This window comes from Cannabis sativa, chromosome 4 (assembly GCF_029168945.1).
Source record: "Cannabis sativa cultivar Pink pepper isolate KNU-18-1 chromosome 4, ASM2916894v1, whole genome shotgun sequence".
NCBI classification, from domain to species: Eukaryota; Viridiplantae; Streptophyta; class Magnoliopsida; order Rosales; family Cannabaceae; genus Cannabis; species Cannabis sativa.
In genome coordinates, this window is record NC_083604.1 from 31812317 (window position 1) to 31832626 (window position 20310).

General features: G+C 39.1%; 1 protein-coding gene across 1 annotated transcript; it reads left to right on the forward strand.

Moving 5' to 3' along the window:
• Positions 1-8803: 8803 nt before the first annotated feature.
• LOC133036890 (uncharacterized) lies at positions 8804-10141 on the forward strand. Its single transcript, XM_061113661.1, has one exon. The coding sequence runs from the start codon at positions 8804-8806 to the stop codon at positions 10139-10141; it is 1338 nt and encodes a 445-aa protein (XP_060969644.1).
• The last annotated feature ends 10169 nt before the right edge of the window (positions 10142-20310 follow it).

Here is a 20310-nt window from a genome sequence, read left to right on the forward strand (position 1 = left end):
TTGATCTACTTATTGGAAGCTTATATAGACCTATGGTCCCCGCACTAGTTGAGATAATATTGCTTGTAAGACTCATGTAATTTGTTTTGATTAATCAATTATAAATCTCAAATTAGACTATGTCTATTTGTGAATATTTCACTAAGTAAGGGCAAAATTGTAAAGAAAGAGTTATAGGGGCATATTTGTTAATTATGATACTTTGTATGGTTCAATTAATACATATGATAAATGAAAATATTATTTAATAATTATTTATAGTTATTAAATAGTTACAATTGGCATTTAAATGGTTGAATTAGAAAATTGGCATTTTTGAGAAAATCAGATGCAGAAAAGGTAAAACTGCAAAATTACAAAAAGTGAGGCCCAAATCCACTAAGCATGGCCGGCCACTTTTGTAGGCAATTTAAACTGATATTTTCATTATTTTAATGCCAATTAATTCAAACCTAACCCTAGTGGAATGCTATAAATAGATAGTGAAGGCTTCAGGAAAATTACACTTTTCTTCTGACACTTCTGATTCAGAAAAACCTGAGCCTTCTCTTTCCTTATCTGGCCGACCACTCCCTCTCTCTTTCTTCCCTCTTGAATTTTGAAATTCTTAGTGTATGAGTAGTGCCCACACACAGCAAGTGATACCTCAACCATAGTGAGGAAGATCGTGAAGAAAGACTTTCAGCAAGAAGAAGTTTTAGCATCAAAGATTCATAGAAAGAGATCCAGGTTCAGATATTGATAATGCTCTGCTACAGAAAGGAATCAAGGGCTAGATATCTGAACGGAAGGAGTCATATTATTCCGCTGCACCCAATGTAAGGTTTCCTAAACTTTATATGTGTTTATTTCATCGTTTTAGAAAGTTCATATTTAGGGTGTTAATCAACATACTTGTGAGTAGATCTAAGATCATGGTAAAATAATTTCCAACATAAGGTAGGATCGAAACCCATTCGGGACCAATCCAAGAAATGACAAAGGTTGGAAAAATAAAAAAATTTGCCATTATAACCCAATCGTGAATGGGGCATTCAAAATTTATGCAACCGGTCATCAAATTCCATTGGCCTTGAACCAAAGTAATCTTGAACAGAAGGAATGTGATGAATAGTGAATGGAGACTTACAAGTTCCAGAAGTGCTGGCTTTAGGAGCCCTAGAGTTAGGACCCGCGAAATGGAATTTAGGTTGGGAGGACGCTTGTTCTTTCCCAGCTTCCACTCGGAGGATCCTCCTGAAGCATCTTGGGCGTTGATGTAGGCCAACTCTTGTTCCTTCTTGAATATGTATTTCTTGTATTTGTCTTCCACGGAGGAGATGATGTCCTCTCGAAGTGCCTTCTCGGTCTCAATGTTGCATACATGAGGGTAGAGAACCTTGGATAAGTTGAATTTATCTACTGACTGGCCTTCAAAAATCAACTTAGCCCTCTTGCAGTTAGTAGTCGTGACCAAGTCCCTGACATTCAACTCATCCTTATTATAATTGGCGAAAACTTTTGCATGTTGAAGAAAGAGTTGAGTAGGGGCGGTACGGTACGGTACATAGGAGGGCCCCTAACCCACTCAGTGAGCAACTCTAGACGATCGACAGCTATAAAATCAGAGGAGAAGAAGAATCGGTGACGGTACTCCTTCACATTCTTCTGAAAGTTGAAAGGCACCGGACCCTCATTGGCAGGGTGGGCCTGGAGTTTGAAAAATCTGTCTTTAAGCTTGTCCCCCTTCTTGGGACATATAAAGTTCGTAAAAATATAAAATTTCAGCCAGACTGGGCGGGGCCCAGTTCCTAACGACATAAAAAATGAACAAGCCTGAAAGCAGGCGGTAAGCTTAGGGAATGAGTTGATAAGGCGCAAGGCAAACAAAAACTAGAAAATCTATGAAGTAGTCTTGAAGCAGTAACATGGCTCTGGACATCAAATGGGTTCAACTCCATGCCCCGAAGCAGTTGTAGTTACGGTTGGGTGTTTCTTCGTCCCTCGGGAGGCGATGAAAAACCCCAGCCGCGAAAGGCTTGATCCCGGCAATAGTAACAATCTTCTCTAATTGATGAGCGCATGTTCGGGTCGAGTGTAACTCGTCCGCCTCCCAGCAAGTGGACCGGCAGGTGTATTTCTCATGGACCACCGGGCCCTTCATCACTTCCTCCAAGGTGGCCAGTTTCTTGGGCACCTTGTCAAGAGATTTTACTCCTGTTGAAGTAGGGACAGACATTGTCTTTGTTTGATAAAGTTCTAAGATCTCTTGGTCGAAGCCAAAGAAACCGTGATCGTGAAGGTCGTGCAGAACCTCACTCATCTAAAAAAGAAATCCAGCAGTTAGCCCCCAAACCAAACCCTAAACTAATAGAGGGGAATGGGGGTCCCCTAACCGCTGGAAGGAGGCCCCCCTCCGGATGTTTGCCAAAGATGAGAAATCCAGAGATTCTCTTAGGCAAACATCGGGTGCAAATATCCAAAAGGAAATATTAAAAATAAGAGAGAAAAGGGAAGAAAAATACGAGAGTATGAAAGTCACCTCACACTCTCGATGGTCCCTAAGTAAAGAAATCATCTTCTGGCCCCAAAAGGAAAACGACAGTAGGTACACAGAAAACTACGGCATACGACGGTCTTTGCCATGACCATCTTACCATAAAAATTGACTGCAATTAAAACGAGGACATTGTTCTAAGTTTTTCCCTAACGGGCAGATAAACAATAAAATAAAGTGTACCCAGAAACTTACACAATGGTGATGGGCGAGAAGTTGATGTCGTCCAACGGTAAAACTTGGACTGGCAGTGATGGAGGCATAGCAGTAAAAATTCAATGATTTTTGGAATTTTTTTCAAATATGCTATTTGAGTCAAAATGTCAGAATTGTGAAAGTAACCCAGCAAAGTGAAAGTGCTGGCTTTTATAGGCCAGAGAGGGTGCAAGGCAGCTGTGATCAAGCACCATCGTACTGTGGGAATTTGTATCAATTCGCATTCTATGATCCAAGGGATGGGGTGAATGGGTGTAACGAGGAGAAAGGACGGTTAAAATGTTGGAGGACCTCTCTGACGCCAGCATTAAATGCATGTCTATCACTAGACGGGAAGCGAATCGTTGCCTGCAAAAAGAAATAAATATCAATGATGACGATCATAAATGCAACCCACGCGCCTAGGGCACGTGCCACTGTATTTATAAAGAGACTGGAGGCCACGTACAAGCCTCATTTACCATTTACTAAATGAGACTTGGGGGGTAAATGTTGCCTCAGATTTTTTCCAAAATATGTGGTAGCGGCTGCATGTGGTACGTGGATTTCAAGAACACCTCACCCACAAAAATTGGCTAAGTCGTGTATGGACAGCAAAGTGCATCTCAGGGAGTGAGCCCTCGGAGAGGAGCATAAAGAATGCCTTTACTCTCCGGGAGCTCGAAATACAACAACACATCTCCCGAAGAAGAAGATCATATTCGAACTATCATTTCACATTTAATGCGGCATGGGGAAAACGTATTAAAACCCCCATAAAAGGATTTGACAGATGGCATAAGCCTCGTTTACGGTAAATACACGATAATCAACGAGTCTGTGATAGCTCCATTATGAAGAATCACATCAATCAAGGAAGGATAAAGATTACTCTCACCTAATCCCTATGATACCTACGGCATAGGTCATGTATGTCCTATTTTATATCTGTTAGGAACTTGTGCGCCTAAGGTGCTGACGCTTAAAAACTAGTGATCCCTTTTTGGTGTCCCTGGCAAAATTCTATAAATACCCCAAAAACAGAAGGAAAGGGGGTCGATCGATCGATTAATGAATCAAAGAGAGAAAAGAAGAGAGAGAGATTCACCAAGAACATTGATTTCACAAGCCTCAACAAGGCATGCCCCAAAGACTCTTTTCCACTTCCCAAAATCGATCAGCTCGTAGATGCAACAGCAGGGCACGAAATATTAAGCTTCAGACGCTTACTCTGTTGGGTTTTATGCCCTAAATAAAACTCATTTCAATATAATCAGATTTACTTATTAATATAGATCAGAAATAACATTTAATGTTGCATGGTTCACATGATTTATTTCATGATTATATGTACATAATGTATAAATTTATCTGAAACCCTTTTCACATACTTGATCCTGTTTATTGTGTCGTCAACACATTGGAAAGTAAACATGACTATGTGAATAAAGTTTCCAAGATTTATCAGACATAGGGTTTTACTGATATGATAGTCTACAACAAGAGTTTACTTGCATTTGGAGGAATGCTATGTTCTTTCAAGAGCATTGGTTAAAGTAAAGATCAGGTTGGATGCATGGAGTATGCATCGGAAGGGACCGATATTGAACTTTGACTTAGATTTATTAAACTTACCGTAATATCTATTCAAGTCAATATCGCCTAGTTGATCCTAGATCAAATGTTCTTAATCCTGTTATGATTAGGCTCAATCTTGAAAGGCTATTCGTGTTCTTTGATTTGTTAGTTAAGCTTACTTTTAGGTTAGGGTGATACGTACATTTTGGGAACACGGTAGTGCAATTGAGTGGGAGCGCTATCATAAACATGGAATCTATAGCTTCTATCTTGTAAAGCCCGCTTAGTTAATTTGGAAATTATCAGTTAATTATGAATATTTATGAAATTATTTATAGCTATTTAAATAATTTATTATACTGTTATTTATGGAATTCAGAAATGCATGGTTATGTTATTCAGTAGTTTTCATATTTTGCATTTCTGGTGCCCGGTATTTTGGAACTCGGCGTTTGGCTCAGTAGAAATCACAACTTAGCATGTTATTAGTTTGGGACGGTTTATTGGACATTGGGAATGTCGGGAATGGCCGGGAATTTAGAATTTCCCAAAAATACCCCTTTAGTATGATTTATGTGGTTTTAGGGTGGAGGGGCAAAATGGTCTTTTTGCCCCAAATAATTTTCAAGGTTTTCAACAAACTGATATCAGTGTCCCGTTTAGGCAAGAGTCAAAGCTACCATCCATTGAATAGACTTGTCAGCTCATCTAAAATGTTAAACATTCTAGCAACCTTTTATTCGATCAAGATTGGAATCCAGTGTTGTCCCGTTTAGGCGAGAGTCAAGGCTATTCTATCTTATGAGCTTCTACCATTGTTTCATATTTTGCAAGTCAAATATAGTCGCCACCATTAGGGTGATCCATACCATATAAAACACTTACAAAGCTACTTATCTTTTGAGATTAAACGGTGCGAACTTGCTAATGAACATTCCTCCATTATGGAGGATTACTCAGTAAAACAAACGCTATGTAAAACCAAAATGGAGATCGGATATCTAAATAATAATAAAGCTCATTCTTTAAAAATGTATTTTCTTTATTATTTTAATAAAATATATTCATTAAATACGAATTTATAATTAAAATTCTAAATTAGAATTTAATTCAATATTTGTAAAATTATATTTAGATGGTGATTGAAATATATTGAACTATTTCCATCATAGTAGTAATTTTGATATATAAATATTAAGAAAATCAATTTAAGTTGTATTAATTTAAATTAATTTGCAACTCAAAATAAATTTTCATGAGAATATATTTATTGTATTTGGAAAAAGAAAGTGTAAAAACTTTACTATTTCGAAATACTAAATAATACATACTTAGAAAAAAAATACTTCAAGCAAAAATATCACCTATCTAGATTTTCCTTTGACTAATTAATTCAATTTCTAATAATATATTTTAATTCATTTACTTTAAATTAATCAATAAATGAAAAAATCATTGATTTAAGCTGGTCCAAGAATTAATTAAAATAAATAATTAATTTACAACTTAATCTATTTTTCAAGATAAATTCAAAAACATCTTACATAATTAAAATGCAATTTCGAAATTGATTAATAAAATAAAGAAAAAATATATTTTAAAAATTATTTAAATTTAAGTTGAAAAAATAAATTTCATCTAAAAATAATTTTCTATTTAATTAAGTGTCATGAAAAATAAATATTTAAGTATCATGATGAAAATCAACTTAGATATTTAATTTTTCAATTTAATTAAATGTATTAAATTCAAGAAATAAATAATTAAGGGTAGAGAAGGCTTAATTATTGATTTCTAGTTTAATACTAGGAAAAAATATACTTAAATTAAATTGTACCAAAATTAATTATTTAAATAATTAATTTCACAATGTATAATATTTTCCTATTTAATATTATAAATAATAAGTAGTCTAGAAATATTTATCTAGAAAATATCTTATTTGACTAAATATCTTTTCAACAAAATTTGAAAAAGTATCTTATTTAAGTTGCTATAGAAAAAATCTAGAACTTAAATATTTTTAAATTTAAATTTAATTAAATATCAAAAATTAAGTTGTAACCACTTAATTTGAAAAATATCCCATTTTAAGTTTAAAACTAACTTAAAAAATATCTTAAGAATCTTTAATAACTAATGCCTAGAATTCCTCAACTTAATTTTAAATTTAAATAAAATATTCAAATTTAAGTTAGATAAGAAAAATCAGTTAATATGACTAATTTATAACTTAAATAGGAATATTTAATTAAATAAGCTCCAGAAAGAATCTAGTTAGTTAAAATTCTTTATTTAATTAAATGCAAGAAAAATACAAATAGTTTGTCTAGAAATAATATCTAAAACTAAGAGTGATTTTCTTAAAATTAACTTTAAAATATTAAAATGAAAATAAATTTCATATATTTTAAAAGTTAATTATGTTGCTAATCAATTTTATTAGGTTAAACTAATTTAATTAACCTAGCACAGTTATTCAAATCAGGCAAATGGGCCTTAACAATTGGGGTAGCTCATGTGAGGGGGAGCTGGGTTCAGTATGTCGTACCCACTTCTATTGGCCCCCAACTCTCACACAAGGAATCTCTTTTCTTTACAATTTCGCCCCTGCTTAGTGAGAATTCACAAATCAGACATAGTCTAACTTTAGAATTATAATTGATTAATCACAAATCAATTATTGAGTCTTACAAGCAGTATAGTCTCAACTAGAATGGGGACCATGGATCTATATGCTGAGCTTCCAATAAGCGAACCGAATTTACTAAGTAAATTCCTACTTATTAATTCTTCGTTGAATCCACTCTTAGAACTTAGAATTGCACTCTCAGACTTATATAGAGCATATTATATGTTCCACAAGATATGCTATCTCATTTAACCATTGTTATAATCTTATTGTGATCAAAGATCCTCTATATAGATGATTTACATCGAGATGGGATAATTTTACCGTTCTCACCCCTCAACGTATTTTGCCCCTTAAAACACTTAGTTACCTGTAAATGATGTTTAGTAATCTAAGAATTAGTCACTTAAACAAGAACTCATCCATTTACTTCTATTCAGCTAAGCTCGAAGGGAATCATCACTTGACTTCTATACACCAGTAGAAGCTATAGATTCCATATTTATGTTCAGCACTCCCATTCAATCATACTATCATGTTCCCAAAATATACGTATCACCCTGACCCAAAAGTAGGCTTAACTAATAAATCAAAGAACATGAATAGTACTCCTAAGTTGAGCCTAAGCATATCAGGATTTAGATTCTTTTAATCTTAAGATCAACTACTGACATTGACTTGGAAAGATATAACGGTAAGTTTATAATATCTTAACTAAGTTGCAATATCGGTCCAGTCCAATGTATACTCAATACATTTGAAACTAGTATACTTTACTAATGTCCTGGAAAGAACATAACCTTTACTCCAAGTGTAAGTACACATCATCGCTGATTATCACATTAGTGTAAATCCAAAACACTGATGAAACAGGGACTTAGTCTTTTGATTCATATGATCACATTCCACTCTGTTGACGATACAATAATTGTGAATAAACATATGATCTGGACTTAACTGATTTTGTGTGTAAATGTAATAAACATATTAAAGCATTAGCATGTAAAATTCATGCAAACATAAATCACTTCAAATTTCTTATATTGATAACTAATCAGATTGTAAAGGGTTTTATTTAGGGCACAAAACCCATCATCTGCGAGGTATCCCAACCAGGAGGCACATATAGAGGAAGACCCCGAACGACGCAATCCTCGCAGCAGACCTTTGGGAGACAATGACGTAGAATCCGCCTCCTCGTCCTCGCATGGTCGCACACCCAGCAGGTACACGAGGTCCGGTTCTATGGAGACACCGCAGGGAGGACGATATCAGGTTCACAGGGGGGTCTGCGTGATCACCTTAACGATGTTTTCAGAGCACACTCCCACGCCCCTCGTGACGATGAAGAGCCCCGTGATCCCCAAATTAGCGATCAGGGTGTAAATACTCGCACAAACCCGCCTAACGCACCAACTGTGACTACTGGGGTTAATATCCCAGCAAACCTCGCTACAATAGCAACAGCCCCTGCAGCCGCACAAGTCCCTGCTCCCTGAGCCGGGGGTATTGATCAAAGCATGCTCCTGCAAGCTTTGAAAATGCTTGAGCAGCAGAGAAAGCCCATATACAAGCTGCATGGGACCTCCCCTTTCACTGCGAAAGTGCGACAAGCTCGGCTCCCTAAGGGATTCCGGTTATCCGAATCTTGAAAATACAAAGGTACCTCTAATGCCATTGATTATTTAGAGAAATTCAATACTATTATGGAAGTGGATTAGGTGCCCCAGCTCGCAAAGTGTCGCATTCTTGCGGCAACATTGGAAGAGAATGCCCACGATTAGTTCAGCCAATTGCCCGAGGCTTCTATCTCGACATGGGAGAACTTTGTCGACCTTTTCCTCACGCATTTCCAAGCCACGATGACCTATAGGCCACCCTATACTACTCTGGCTAACATTAAACAAGAACCTAGTGAGTCTTTACAAGACTACTTTAAGCGTTTTAATGCTGAAGTAACAAAAGTTTGGAAGGCTCCCGAGTCTTCGCTAGTGTGTATGTTTATGTTAATAACAATTGTCCTGCCAAGAACTGATTTTTGGAAGGAGCTACAAGCTCGAAGACCAGAATCGTTGGTCGAGTTCTTTGCCATGGCAGAACTGCATAAGAGGATTGAAAATTCTCTGGCAGAATTGGAGAAAGACAAAGATAAGTGTAAATCGCCAGTGCCGCGATCACGATCCCGCAGTCCCCGAGGAGAGATTTCCAGAGGATTAAGCCGAAGAAGACGCAGTCCACAGAGACAGCGAAGTCCAAAATTGGCCAAGTCCCTTCCTAAGAAGGAATCCTCCCCAAAAAGGAAAGGTGGATCGCGCTTCGTGAATTACACCGAGCACGCAGTACCTCGAGACCATATCTACGCCATCGAAGAGAAGAATGGGGTCTTCAAGAAGCCTCCCCCGATCAGGGGAATCCGCGACAAGAGAGACCCCAAAAAATTCTGTAAGTACCATAAAGATATTGGTTACACTACTTTGGAGTGTTGGGTTTTGCAGGACGAGATTGAAGAGCTGATCAGAAGAGGAAAGTTCAGCAAATACAACAAGAACGAGGAAAGTCATCCCCGAGCGGATGACAAAGAAGAAAACCAGAATGCGAGTGGTTCGAGAACTCCTTGCAACATCCTCACCATCATAAGCAGACCCCATATCGCAGGTGACTCCAGAAAGTCGCAGGAGCGATATGCACAAGAGGCCAAAGAGAAGCCACTCACCAATGTGAACAACCTAAGCAAGCGACCGGAGAAGTTGTTCAAGAAAGAATGCGATGACATCACATTCATGGAAAGTGATGCGAGATGGGTCCACCACCCACATTCCGATGCATTAGTCATTGTTGCCAATATTGGCGGGGATAACGTCCACCGTATACTCGTGGACAATGGAAGTTCTGTGAATCTCTTGAACTTCCAAGCCTTCAAACAGATGGGGTTGCATGAGAAGGATATGCGACCTGTAACGTCGAGTATATATGGTTTTACTGGCGACGTCATTGCATTAGAAGGGATGATCAAGCTCCCGATTACTTTGGGAACCACCCCTGTAGTAGCCAAGTCGATGGCTGACTTCGCATTAATCGACCAATACTTAGCATACAATGTCGTGATTGGTCGGCCAATTCTAAAAGAGATGAAGATTGTAACGTCAATCTATCATCTCACAATGAAGTTCCCTACTCCCTCTAGAGTAGGTTCTGTGTGAGGAGTCCAATCAGACTCGCGAGAATGCTACAACACAGCGGTTAAGCTCGCAGAAAAGAAGTCAGTCAATGTCATCTATCTGTTAGAGGCACCACTCCCTCGCCAGGAGGTCTTCAGGATAGAAGAAGTGCCACATAAAGACGGACTAGATTTGGATCCTAGGATCCTCGATTATGCCGCAACTGCCCAAGCCGCGGAAGACACCATTGAGATATGGTCGGAATATCTCCGCAAGTCATGTGTCATCAATTGAATATTGACCCTGAGGTCCGAGTTGTCCGACAAAAGCACCGCAAAATGGACCCCGCGAGGTACCGAGCACTGAAGGACGAAGTCGACCACCTCTTGGCATGCGGCTTCATACGGGAGTCGTTCTACCCCGATTGGTTAGCAAATCCTGTACTCGTGCCCAAGCCTAACGTCTCATGGCGCACATGCGTTGATTTCACTGATTTAAATAAAGCTTGTCCCAAAGACAGCTTCCCACTTCCTAGCATTAATCAACTTGTTGATGCCAATGCAGGTCATGAGCTTCTCACCTTTATGGACGCATACTCGAGATATAATCAAATCCCGATGTATGAACCAGATCAGGAACATACCTCGTTCATTACAGATCGAGGTCTGTATGTTTATTAGAAGCTAGTAAATATGATGTTCACAGATTTGATCGGAGACACCATGGAAGTATATGTTGACGATATGCTCGTAAAATCTCAACATGCAGGAGACCATGTCTTCGATTTACAAGCAATGTTTGATATACTGCGACTATATAAAATGTGGCTAAATCCTCTTAAGTGTGTCTTTGGAGTCGATTCAGGGAAATTCCTCGGTTTTATGGTTAATCAGCGAGGAATAGAGGCAAACCCTGCGAAGATCAAAGCATTGGTAGAAATGCGATCACCGACTAAGCCAAAAGAGGTCCAAAGTCTCATAGGTAAAGTCATCGCACTAAATCAATTTATATCACGATCCTCTGATAAATGCGAAGAAGCTTTTCAAGCATTAAAAACGCATTTGGGGCAGCCCCCAATCCTGTCAAAACCCATATCCGGTGAAGTCTTATCCGTTTACCTAGCGGTGTCAGAATATGCGATTAGTTCGGTACTAATCTACGAAGATCAAGGACGACAATACCCGGTGTACTATGTCAGTAAACGCTTGTTAGATGCGGAGACTCGCTATCCTCAAATGGAAAACTTGGCATTTGCCCTAGTAATATCGTCAAGAAAGCTGCGACCTTATTTTCAGGCCGATAGCATTGAGGTTTTAACAAACTACCCTTTGAGGCAAGTCTTAGCAAAGCAAAAAGCGCCAGGAAGATTGTTGAAATGGTCAGTAGAGTTAAGCCAGTTCGACATTAGATACAAACCGAGATCTGCGATCAAGGGGTAGGCCTTGGCAGATTTCATTCTTGAGTTCCCAAGTATTGAAGTGGCACTCATACACGACAAAATTGACACTGCTGTACCGAATGGAGAAGGATGGACGTTGCACGTCGATGGGGCTTCTAATAGCGAAGGTTCTGGTGGTGGAATCATACTTATCAGTCCTAACAATTTCAAGGTACACGCTGCTTTATGTTTTAAGTTTTCTGCATCTAACAATGAAGCCGAGTATGAGGCTTTGATCACAAGATTGAAGCTCACCCTCGAGATGAAAATAGAATACTTACAGGCTTATAGCGACTCCCAAATCATCGTATGCCAAGTGAATAGAGAATATCTTGCCAGAGGCGGGCGTCTGGGTAAGGACCTCACCATAGTATGCGAGTTGTTGCTGTTATGAATTTTTATGTTTATTACGCAAGTATACGCAATCAAGTAGTATCTCATGCAAGTGAGGTCGAACCACAGGGAATTGGATTAAGTACTACAAAGCTATACTTATGATTCTATTTGGTAAAATAATAAGTTTGCAATTTAAGAGTAAATAACTCAGAAAATTAAAGAGAAAATAAACGAAGATTAATCAAGATGAGAGATTAGGGAGGTGAATCCTGTTGATAAGCTACCAATGTTAATACCTAATTGCTATCTTTATCTCAATGTGAATGACAGATTATAAATTAACCTAACTCTTTTCAGATCTTTTAGGTTCTAAATAATATGTTCTCTAATTAACTTCTTAATTAAATCAACACAAATCAGCATTAAGCAATAATCTATTCGTCACTGAGGCTATGTAAATACTTTCGTTTCACATCAAAACCTAGACTATCCAAATTTTAGCATTCTCAATTCTCACTTTTCAGATTTCGAATTGAGATCATTAAACACGTAAAGGTGATCAAGCTTGCACATGGAATTAAACACAAATATAGATAGTATTCACACATAAGATGAAGGAATGGCAATTATTTATTAACTAGGCATAAACTTAAACATTCATCATCCTCCTTTATTGGGAAATTTAGTTCATGATAACTCTAAAAACATCCATGATTAATTCAGAAACAAAACTAAACATAAAAGAAGAAATTAAGGGTAAAGAAAGAAACTAGAAGGTGATATCGCTCCGGGTCTTCAACATAGCTTCCTCTCCACTTGCATCCACTATTTAGGTCTATTTCTGCTTGCTTTGACCTTCGGAGTCGTATTCCTTATATAGGGATGAGCAGTGTGCCTCCAATTGAGAGAAAAATCAAATTTAGGTCAAATCTGCGATTTCCGTACCAAGTCGCGACTAGCATTTAAGCTGGTCACGATTACAGGAAAAACTCAAAAAACCGAGTTTCTACCAATTCTCGAAGTCGCGACCAGAGTCGCGACCAGGAAAAAGGGTCGCGACCTGGCTCTCTGGAGGTCGCGACTACTGACGCGTCTGGAGCCAAATTTTCCAATTTTTTCCAAGTTTGTCCCAGTTTTTTGCCATTTGACTGAATTTGAACTTTAACACCCCGAGAACCTGAAATAATGAAAATCAAGCGTAAAACTGCTCCAAAAGACACCAATAGACGAGATAATGCTAACTTTAACGACCCGAAACATAGGCTAAATATAACCTAACAAAATCCCCCAAACTAGATTCTTACTCGCCCTCGAGTAAGGTAAAAAAACTAACTACGCTATCAGATAACTACTACGCTGCTGACTCATGCTCTGATTTCTTCCTTGCATAAACTAGAATTTTGATCCTACTAACTCTAACAATTAACTCGAATGCTCAATTAATAACACTATGTGCAACTGCAAAAATTAATTCAAATGTGAAACATTGTTATAAAAGTGATGCGATAACTCATAAGCTTGCATGCTTACCTTTCTCCACTAATGTTGACAGTATTCTTTGGAATCATTAGGTCTTTTCCAGGCTTAGGTAGTATGGCTCAAATATTCAGGGATAGGTAAAAGACAATTTTGGCTCAAGATATCATAAGCACACAAACAGAACCCACAAGCTTTTTACTTTTCTTTTTCAAAACCCCATAGTGTTCCCACATTTGCCAAGATTGAGAGAAGACATGTCTATTATTTTTCCCAACATCACTGAATTTTTTTCAAACACATTCTTACTTTTTATTGTGTTTTTTTTTTCATCATTCATATTTCATCATTATTTCATTTTTTGTTTTTCAGTGCCATTGAATTACACATTTTTCTTTTCTCAATCTTACAAGTTCTTCTCCCTCTAACTATTTTCTCACACTAAATATTTCTCTCCCCCAAACTAATTATTTAGCTTATAATATCATGCATATAATGGTGAAGAAAAATCAATAGTATGGTTAAAAAATTTTCAGATCAATTGGTGAAAAACATAACGGGTTTAGGCTCAATAGGGTTAACTAGGGATAAGCATTATTATGGTAGGCTTGAAAGGCTCAAACTATCCAACAAATGCCTAAGTCATATTCCAATTGAACACTATCAAGAATTTCGTCTCAAAAGAATAAACATGCAAGTTCTAAGCTATCCTAAATATGACATTGTCCCCAATGTGTACAATAATATGCAGAGAGAAGAAACTTACCTGAGATCCTCTCAGAAAGGGTTGGGTGGTGGCGGCTGGTCATATGGGTAGAACCGAGGAGGTTGCGCCAAATAATTAGGGTCATCAATCCCGATGTTCATTCTGTTGATGAGATAGTTAAGTTGCTGAACTTGTCCCTCATCAAAGACACTCCTCTGCACCATGTATTGTTGCATGTGGTTGTTCTGCTGAATTATATAACTCAGCTGTGCATGAGTGTATTGTGTTGTGGGATCGATAGGCCCAGGCAATTGTAGGGGCTGCTCCTCTTCTTCTTCAACACTAGGCTCTCGTTGCCGCCTACGCCCTTGCGGTGCATCAGGTGGAGGTTGGCCATAGGGATGTGGCTCTTTCAGCCTATTGACAAAGGCGATGTCCATCTTGCAAAGTGGCAACACCGTGTTGTCATACTCCAATTGGGGAACTTCATATGCCCCGCAGAGTTCTGTGATAACTCCCGCCAAACCAAAACTACCTCCCGTGGTTCCTTGCACGATCTGATCAATGCTATGCCTTATGACTTGTCCAATGTTTATGTTGTACCCCTTCATTATGGCGTACACATATTTCAGGCGATCCATTTGGACATCGGAGAAGTGCTTATTAGGCACTAACCGAGCACTTACAAAGTACAACCATGTTTTTGCCACCGGGTTCAGTTCACACCGGTATAGGATGTTTGGCGACCCCTCTGTGCCATCATTGTCATGGAACCTCAACCCAGGAAATCCCACTGTCACGCACTTTCACTTCCCCATTTCGGCGGTCGGGCCAATTCACAAGAAATTCACAAGCCATAGTAACATTAGCCCGACCCCGAGCATCCAGAAAACTTCCCCACTTCATTCTTTCTATTTGAGCTCAAATTGTTTCAAATCGAGGTTGACGCCTCAAAGGATTCTCGGGGAATTCAATACCCCGATCTTCAATATAAGCCCTATTCTTAAGTCTCATGAAGCGATTTTGGGCCTCAATGTTTCCAAAGCGGGTCCTATCAAAACCCGTTGGTGGTGGGTTTGAAGACGAACCCTCCTCCACATTCCTAGTCCTCTTAGGTGCCATTTTTTTCTTCTCTCTTTTTTTTTTCTTCTTTCGAAATTATTTTTCTTCTTTTTTTCTTTTTTTTTTTAAAAAAAAAAAAAATTGGGCAGCACCTCCCCTTAATTTCCTATATCCCAAAAATTGAAAACTCACCAATTATTACACACAATTACATTCACATTCCCAAATCACACTATAAACCTAACAATTCTTATATCAATCAATAATTCTAACAAAAATCACAAACAATGCTCAATATCTTCATGCAACTTTTCAAATTCAATAGAAAAGAATACTTACAGACCCGAAGACGTATTACTCCACGTCCATTGTTGAATATCTTTGAATGTTTGAGGTTGAAGATGAAGAACCAATGTATTTTCGGATTTAGGGTGAAATTGATGAGTATTTGGGTTGTTTTTTATGGAAAGTGTAGATTGATGAAAGAAATTAGGTTTTAGGATAGATTGGGATTAAGAAATTGGATTGGAGATGAAAGAATTTGATGTTTGGTGAAGAAATTTTGAATTTTTTGAGAGGAAAAGGGGTAGAGTCGACTGAGAGGGTTTTGAAATTTGAATTTTTGATGTAGGGTTGAATGAGGGGGAAAATTTTGGTTTTATAGAAAATTTCGTGAGCAAGTCGCGACCTGGCCTAGGGCTAGTCGCGACTAGCTTACGATCGAATTTAAGCCTTCTTTGGAAAATAGGGAAGTCCCGACTGGGGTCGCGACTTGGAAAATAGGTCGCGACTTGGCCATAGGCAAGTCGCGACCACTGGAACCAAAAATTTCGTAGGTCTCTGTAAAAGTCCAGGTCACGACCAGGGTCGCGACTTGGAAAATAGGTCGCGACCCAGGAACCATCAGGTCACGACCACTGGGCTCCAGTCCGAAAAAAAAAAAAAAACTTTTTTTTTTACGTTTTTCACAATTCAACTAAAAAGAATAATGTCTGGTACTAATCTAAAAAAATTTAAAATACTTAAAATACTAAAGCATAGACTAAAAACATAATCAAAAAAGTCTAAAAAATTAAAGAAAACACTTGGGTTGCCTCCCAAGAGCGCTGTCTTTATCGTCATATAGCCGGACGCTGAGCCTTGTACTTCAAAGTGGTGCCAGAATCATGGCGGACTTGGCTTGGTCAAATTGACCTCCCAAGTAGAGCTTTAAGCGCTGTCCATTAACTTTGAAAGTTGCTGGACCATCACCTTTTAACTCCACCGCTCCATAAGGAAACACCTTGACCACTGTGAATGGTCCTGACCACCTTGACTTCAACTTTCCAGGAAACAGTTTCAACCTTGAATTAAAGAGTAACACTTGCTGCCCAAGTTGAAACTCCTTCCTTACTAGAACTTGGTCATGCCACTTCTTAGTTCTTTCCTTGTAGATTTTTGCGTTCTCATAGGCTTCATTTCGAAACTCCTCTAGCTCGTTCAACTGTAGCAGTCTTTTCTCCCCTGCAGCTTTTAGTTCCATGTTAAAAGTCTTCATGACCCAAAAAGCTTTATGCTCTAACTCCACCGGTAGATGACAAGCCTTTCCAAACACCAATCGATATGGAGACATGCCAATTGGTGTTTTGAAAGCAGTTCTGTATGCCCATAATGCATCATCTAATTTTCTTGACCAATCTTTCCTTGATCTTTGCACTGTTTTCTCTAGAATCATCTTGATCTCCCGATTAGAAATTTCAGCTTGGCCATTACTTTGGGGATGGTATGGTAAAGCAGTTCGATGTCGGACACCATATCTTGAAAGGAGTGCTTCAAACTGCTTGTTGCAGAAACTCCCTTCATCGCTTACTATTGCTCGAGGAGTACCAAACCGAGTAAAGATGTTCTTTTGTAGAAAGTGGAGAACTGTCTTACTATCATTCTGTGATGTAGCTGCAGCTTCGACCCCTTTAGACACATAGTCGACAGCCAATAGAATATACTGATTGCTAAAGGATGAAGGAAAAGGACCCATGAAGTCTATCCCCCACACATCAAACAATTCTACTGCTAAAATCCCTGTTAAAGGCATCTCGTTTCTTCTTGAGATATTACCTATCCGTTGACAATGATCACATGCCTTCACAAAGGTAGTAGCATCCTTGAATAGCGTTGGCCAAAAGAATCCACTTTGCAACACCTTAGCAGCCGTTCTGGCTCCACTAAAATGTCCTCCACATGGTAAAGCATGACAATGATTTAGGATAGAATACATCTCCTCTTCAAGCACACATCTCCTAATTATCTGATCGGCGCAGTGCTTGTAGAGCATTGGCTCTTCCCAATAATAATGTTTCACCTCAGAAAAGAACTTCTTCAATTGTTGACACGACATCTCGGGAGGAGTTATTTTTGCAGCAAAGAAATAATAATGTTTCACCTCATAACTCAAACGCAGACGCATTGGCCCGTTTGGCCTCAACTAGAGAAGCCGAGCTGCTTGATGTGATCCATGTTGATGTGTTAACACACCCGACTGTGAGTCGAGAAGAAGTGATGGAAATAGATGTTGCCAGAGAAGTCACTTGGATTACTCCAATAATCTCTTACTTGGAAAAGGGAATCTTGCCCGATGGCAAGATAGAAGCAAGAAAACTGGGACAGCGGGCTGCCTGATATGTCATCTATGACGGAAGATTATATCGCAGAAGCTTCAGTCAACCGCTACTTAAATGCATTGACGGAGAGGAATGCGACTATGTACTCCGCGAGGTACATGGGGGTATCTGCGGGAATCATACTGGTGGTAATTCTCTTGCCTTAGAGATCATGCGACAAGGGTATTACTGGCCTACCCTGCGGCAAGACGCTTTTAACTTCGCAAAGAAATGCGACAAGTGTCAGCGAATAGCCACGTATGTCCATCGACTTGATAGGTGAATTACCAAAAGGAAAAGGCAAAGTCAAGTACGCTGTAGTAGCGGTCGACTATTTTACAAAATGGGCCGAGGCCAAAGCACTAGCAACCATCACTGCACTTAAACTGTGCGAGTTTGTCTATAACTCCATAATCTGTCGATTTGGCATCCCTTACAAGCTCATTTCATAGAACGGAAAGAAATTTGATTGTAAGGAGATGCGACAGTTATGCGATGAATTAGGGATTAAAAAGGCGTTCTCAGCAGTCGCCTATCCGTAGAGTAACAGGCAAACTGAAGCAGTCAACAAGATAATAAAGCACACCATCAAAGGAAAATGCGTAAGGGGGTATGGCCAGATGAGCTTTCACAAGTTTTATGGTCATACAATACGACCCCCCGATCCACGACTGGTGAGACTCATTTCTCGCTCTCCTATGGATGCGAGGCCATGATACCAGTCGAGGTTGGGGCAGGTTCCCTATGAAGAGATGTTTTCAACATTGAACAGAACGAAGAAAAACAGTCCCTTTACCTCGACCTTCTAGAAGAAAAGCGCGATCAGGCTCACCTGAAAAATGCGGCTTATCAGCAGTGAACCGCAAGATATTTCAACCCTAAGGTCAAGGAAAGAGTTCTGCGAGTAGGAGATTTGGTTCTTCGAAAAGTAATGACAAACACGAAAAACCCAGCACATGGGGTCTTCAGAGACAATTGGGAAGGACCATATCTCATCGTAGAAAAAATTGGTAACGCAATATACCGACTCGCAGAACTCGATGGTACTGTAATTCAAAGAGCCTGGAATGGCGAAAGCTTAAAATGTTATTATCAATAGTACTCGCATTGTATCGTTTGTACTCGCTATGTAATAATACTTAGTCAGTTTATTTACATAAATATTCTAAGTATAGGGGGTATATAACCCACTCACTTTGTACAATTGATCAATAAAAAGCCATGAAATTTTTCGAGATTTTGAAACTTTTCTACCTTAATGCTTATTACACCAAGCTGTAATTAAACCGCAATCGAGATATTATAAACAGAAAAATGCGAGTACTCGTGTACTGCGAAGATGTTCTAACATAAATATCACCGAAGGGATGTAAATTTGTTCAAGAGAAAAATAAAGCATAAATTTGTCTAAGTACAAATTGCGAGCACCCTTGTACCACATAAAAAAGTCTAGCAAAAGTAAATATTAAAGTAAAAATTAAGCATTGGGAGCAGCAGGGGCAGTTGGGGTAGTAGATCCATCTGCGACTTTGCTGGCAGCCTCGTCCACAACTTCCTCGGTGTTCGCAGCATCAGCATCCTTGGGAAAAAGATTTCCTCCACCGCCTTGAGTTTGCGTGGGCGACATGGCTCGAAAAGCCTCAGCCATCTCAACCGCCTCCGCCCCAAGGATCGAGAAGTCGAAGTCCGAAATCTTGGAAAGGGTTGTATAAATGTAGTTAGAGACCGCTTGGTCGTACTACTTCTTTCCATTCTCCTTCTCGACCTCCAAGTCGCGAGACATCTCCTCGATCTTCATCTAAGAGTTCTTGGCTTCAAGTTCGACTTGCTCCTTAGACTTGCAAAGTTCCTCGAGCTCTTTGTCCTTGGTAGTCGCATCTTGCTTCAGTTTCTTGATGTCCTCCTGAAATTGAACATTCTGCCTTTTCAAAAGTTTGACTTCCTTGGAACCAGCGACAAAAGCCCTCGAAAACATAGTAATGAACTGCGAAACTAATTCCACAGAACGAGGCAGTAGCTCTTCAGCAGGGGTCCTGTCGACCTTTGATATAAACTCATCACCCACAAACTTCTCTTGAAGAGTTAGGATGTTGCGAGCTCGGACAGCCGGATCGATCACGACATTCTTCCCCTTGTCTTGTGTAGCCTTAGCTAGCTTCTTGGAGGAATCCGTGGCAGGAGTAGCCATAACATCGCTTTTCCTCTTCTGAGGAACGACAGGTGATGTCGTTGCTGTTCCAATCTTTGGCTTGCGGTTAAGGACCGGTTCAGACTTCAGGAAAGTCATCTCTGCAAGGACAAGTAAAGATACGTACAAATAATAATAGATTTAAATGCACTAGTTTATACATGCGAAATGTTACCTGATGTTTGCTGAGAAGTCTGCTTGGAAAGGCGTTTGTCTATCTGCTCTTTTTGCTTCTCAGGCGGCTCCTTGTACACTGGCTCCCTTTGAAGGCTTGCGTTCTCTGGAATTAGCTTGTATTCTTGCAGCTTTAAGGTCGTGCACAGTAGTCGCCAGTCACAGTCTTGAACAGGGAGACTTCCGAGAATATCA

Bases quoted from the DNA above. Each gene is read 5' to 3' on its own strand.
- LOC133036890 (XM_061113661.1), top strand. From the start codon at position 8,804: ATGACCTATAGGCCACCCTATACTACTCTGGCTAACATTAAACAAGAA.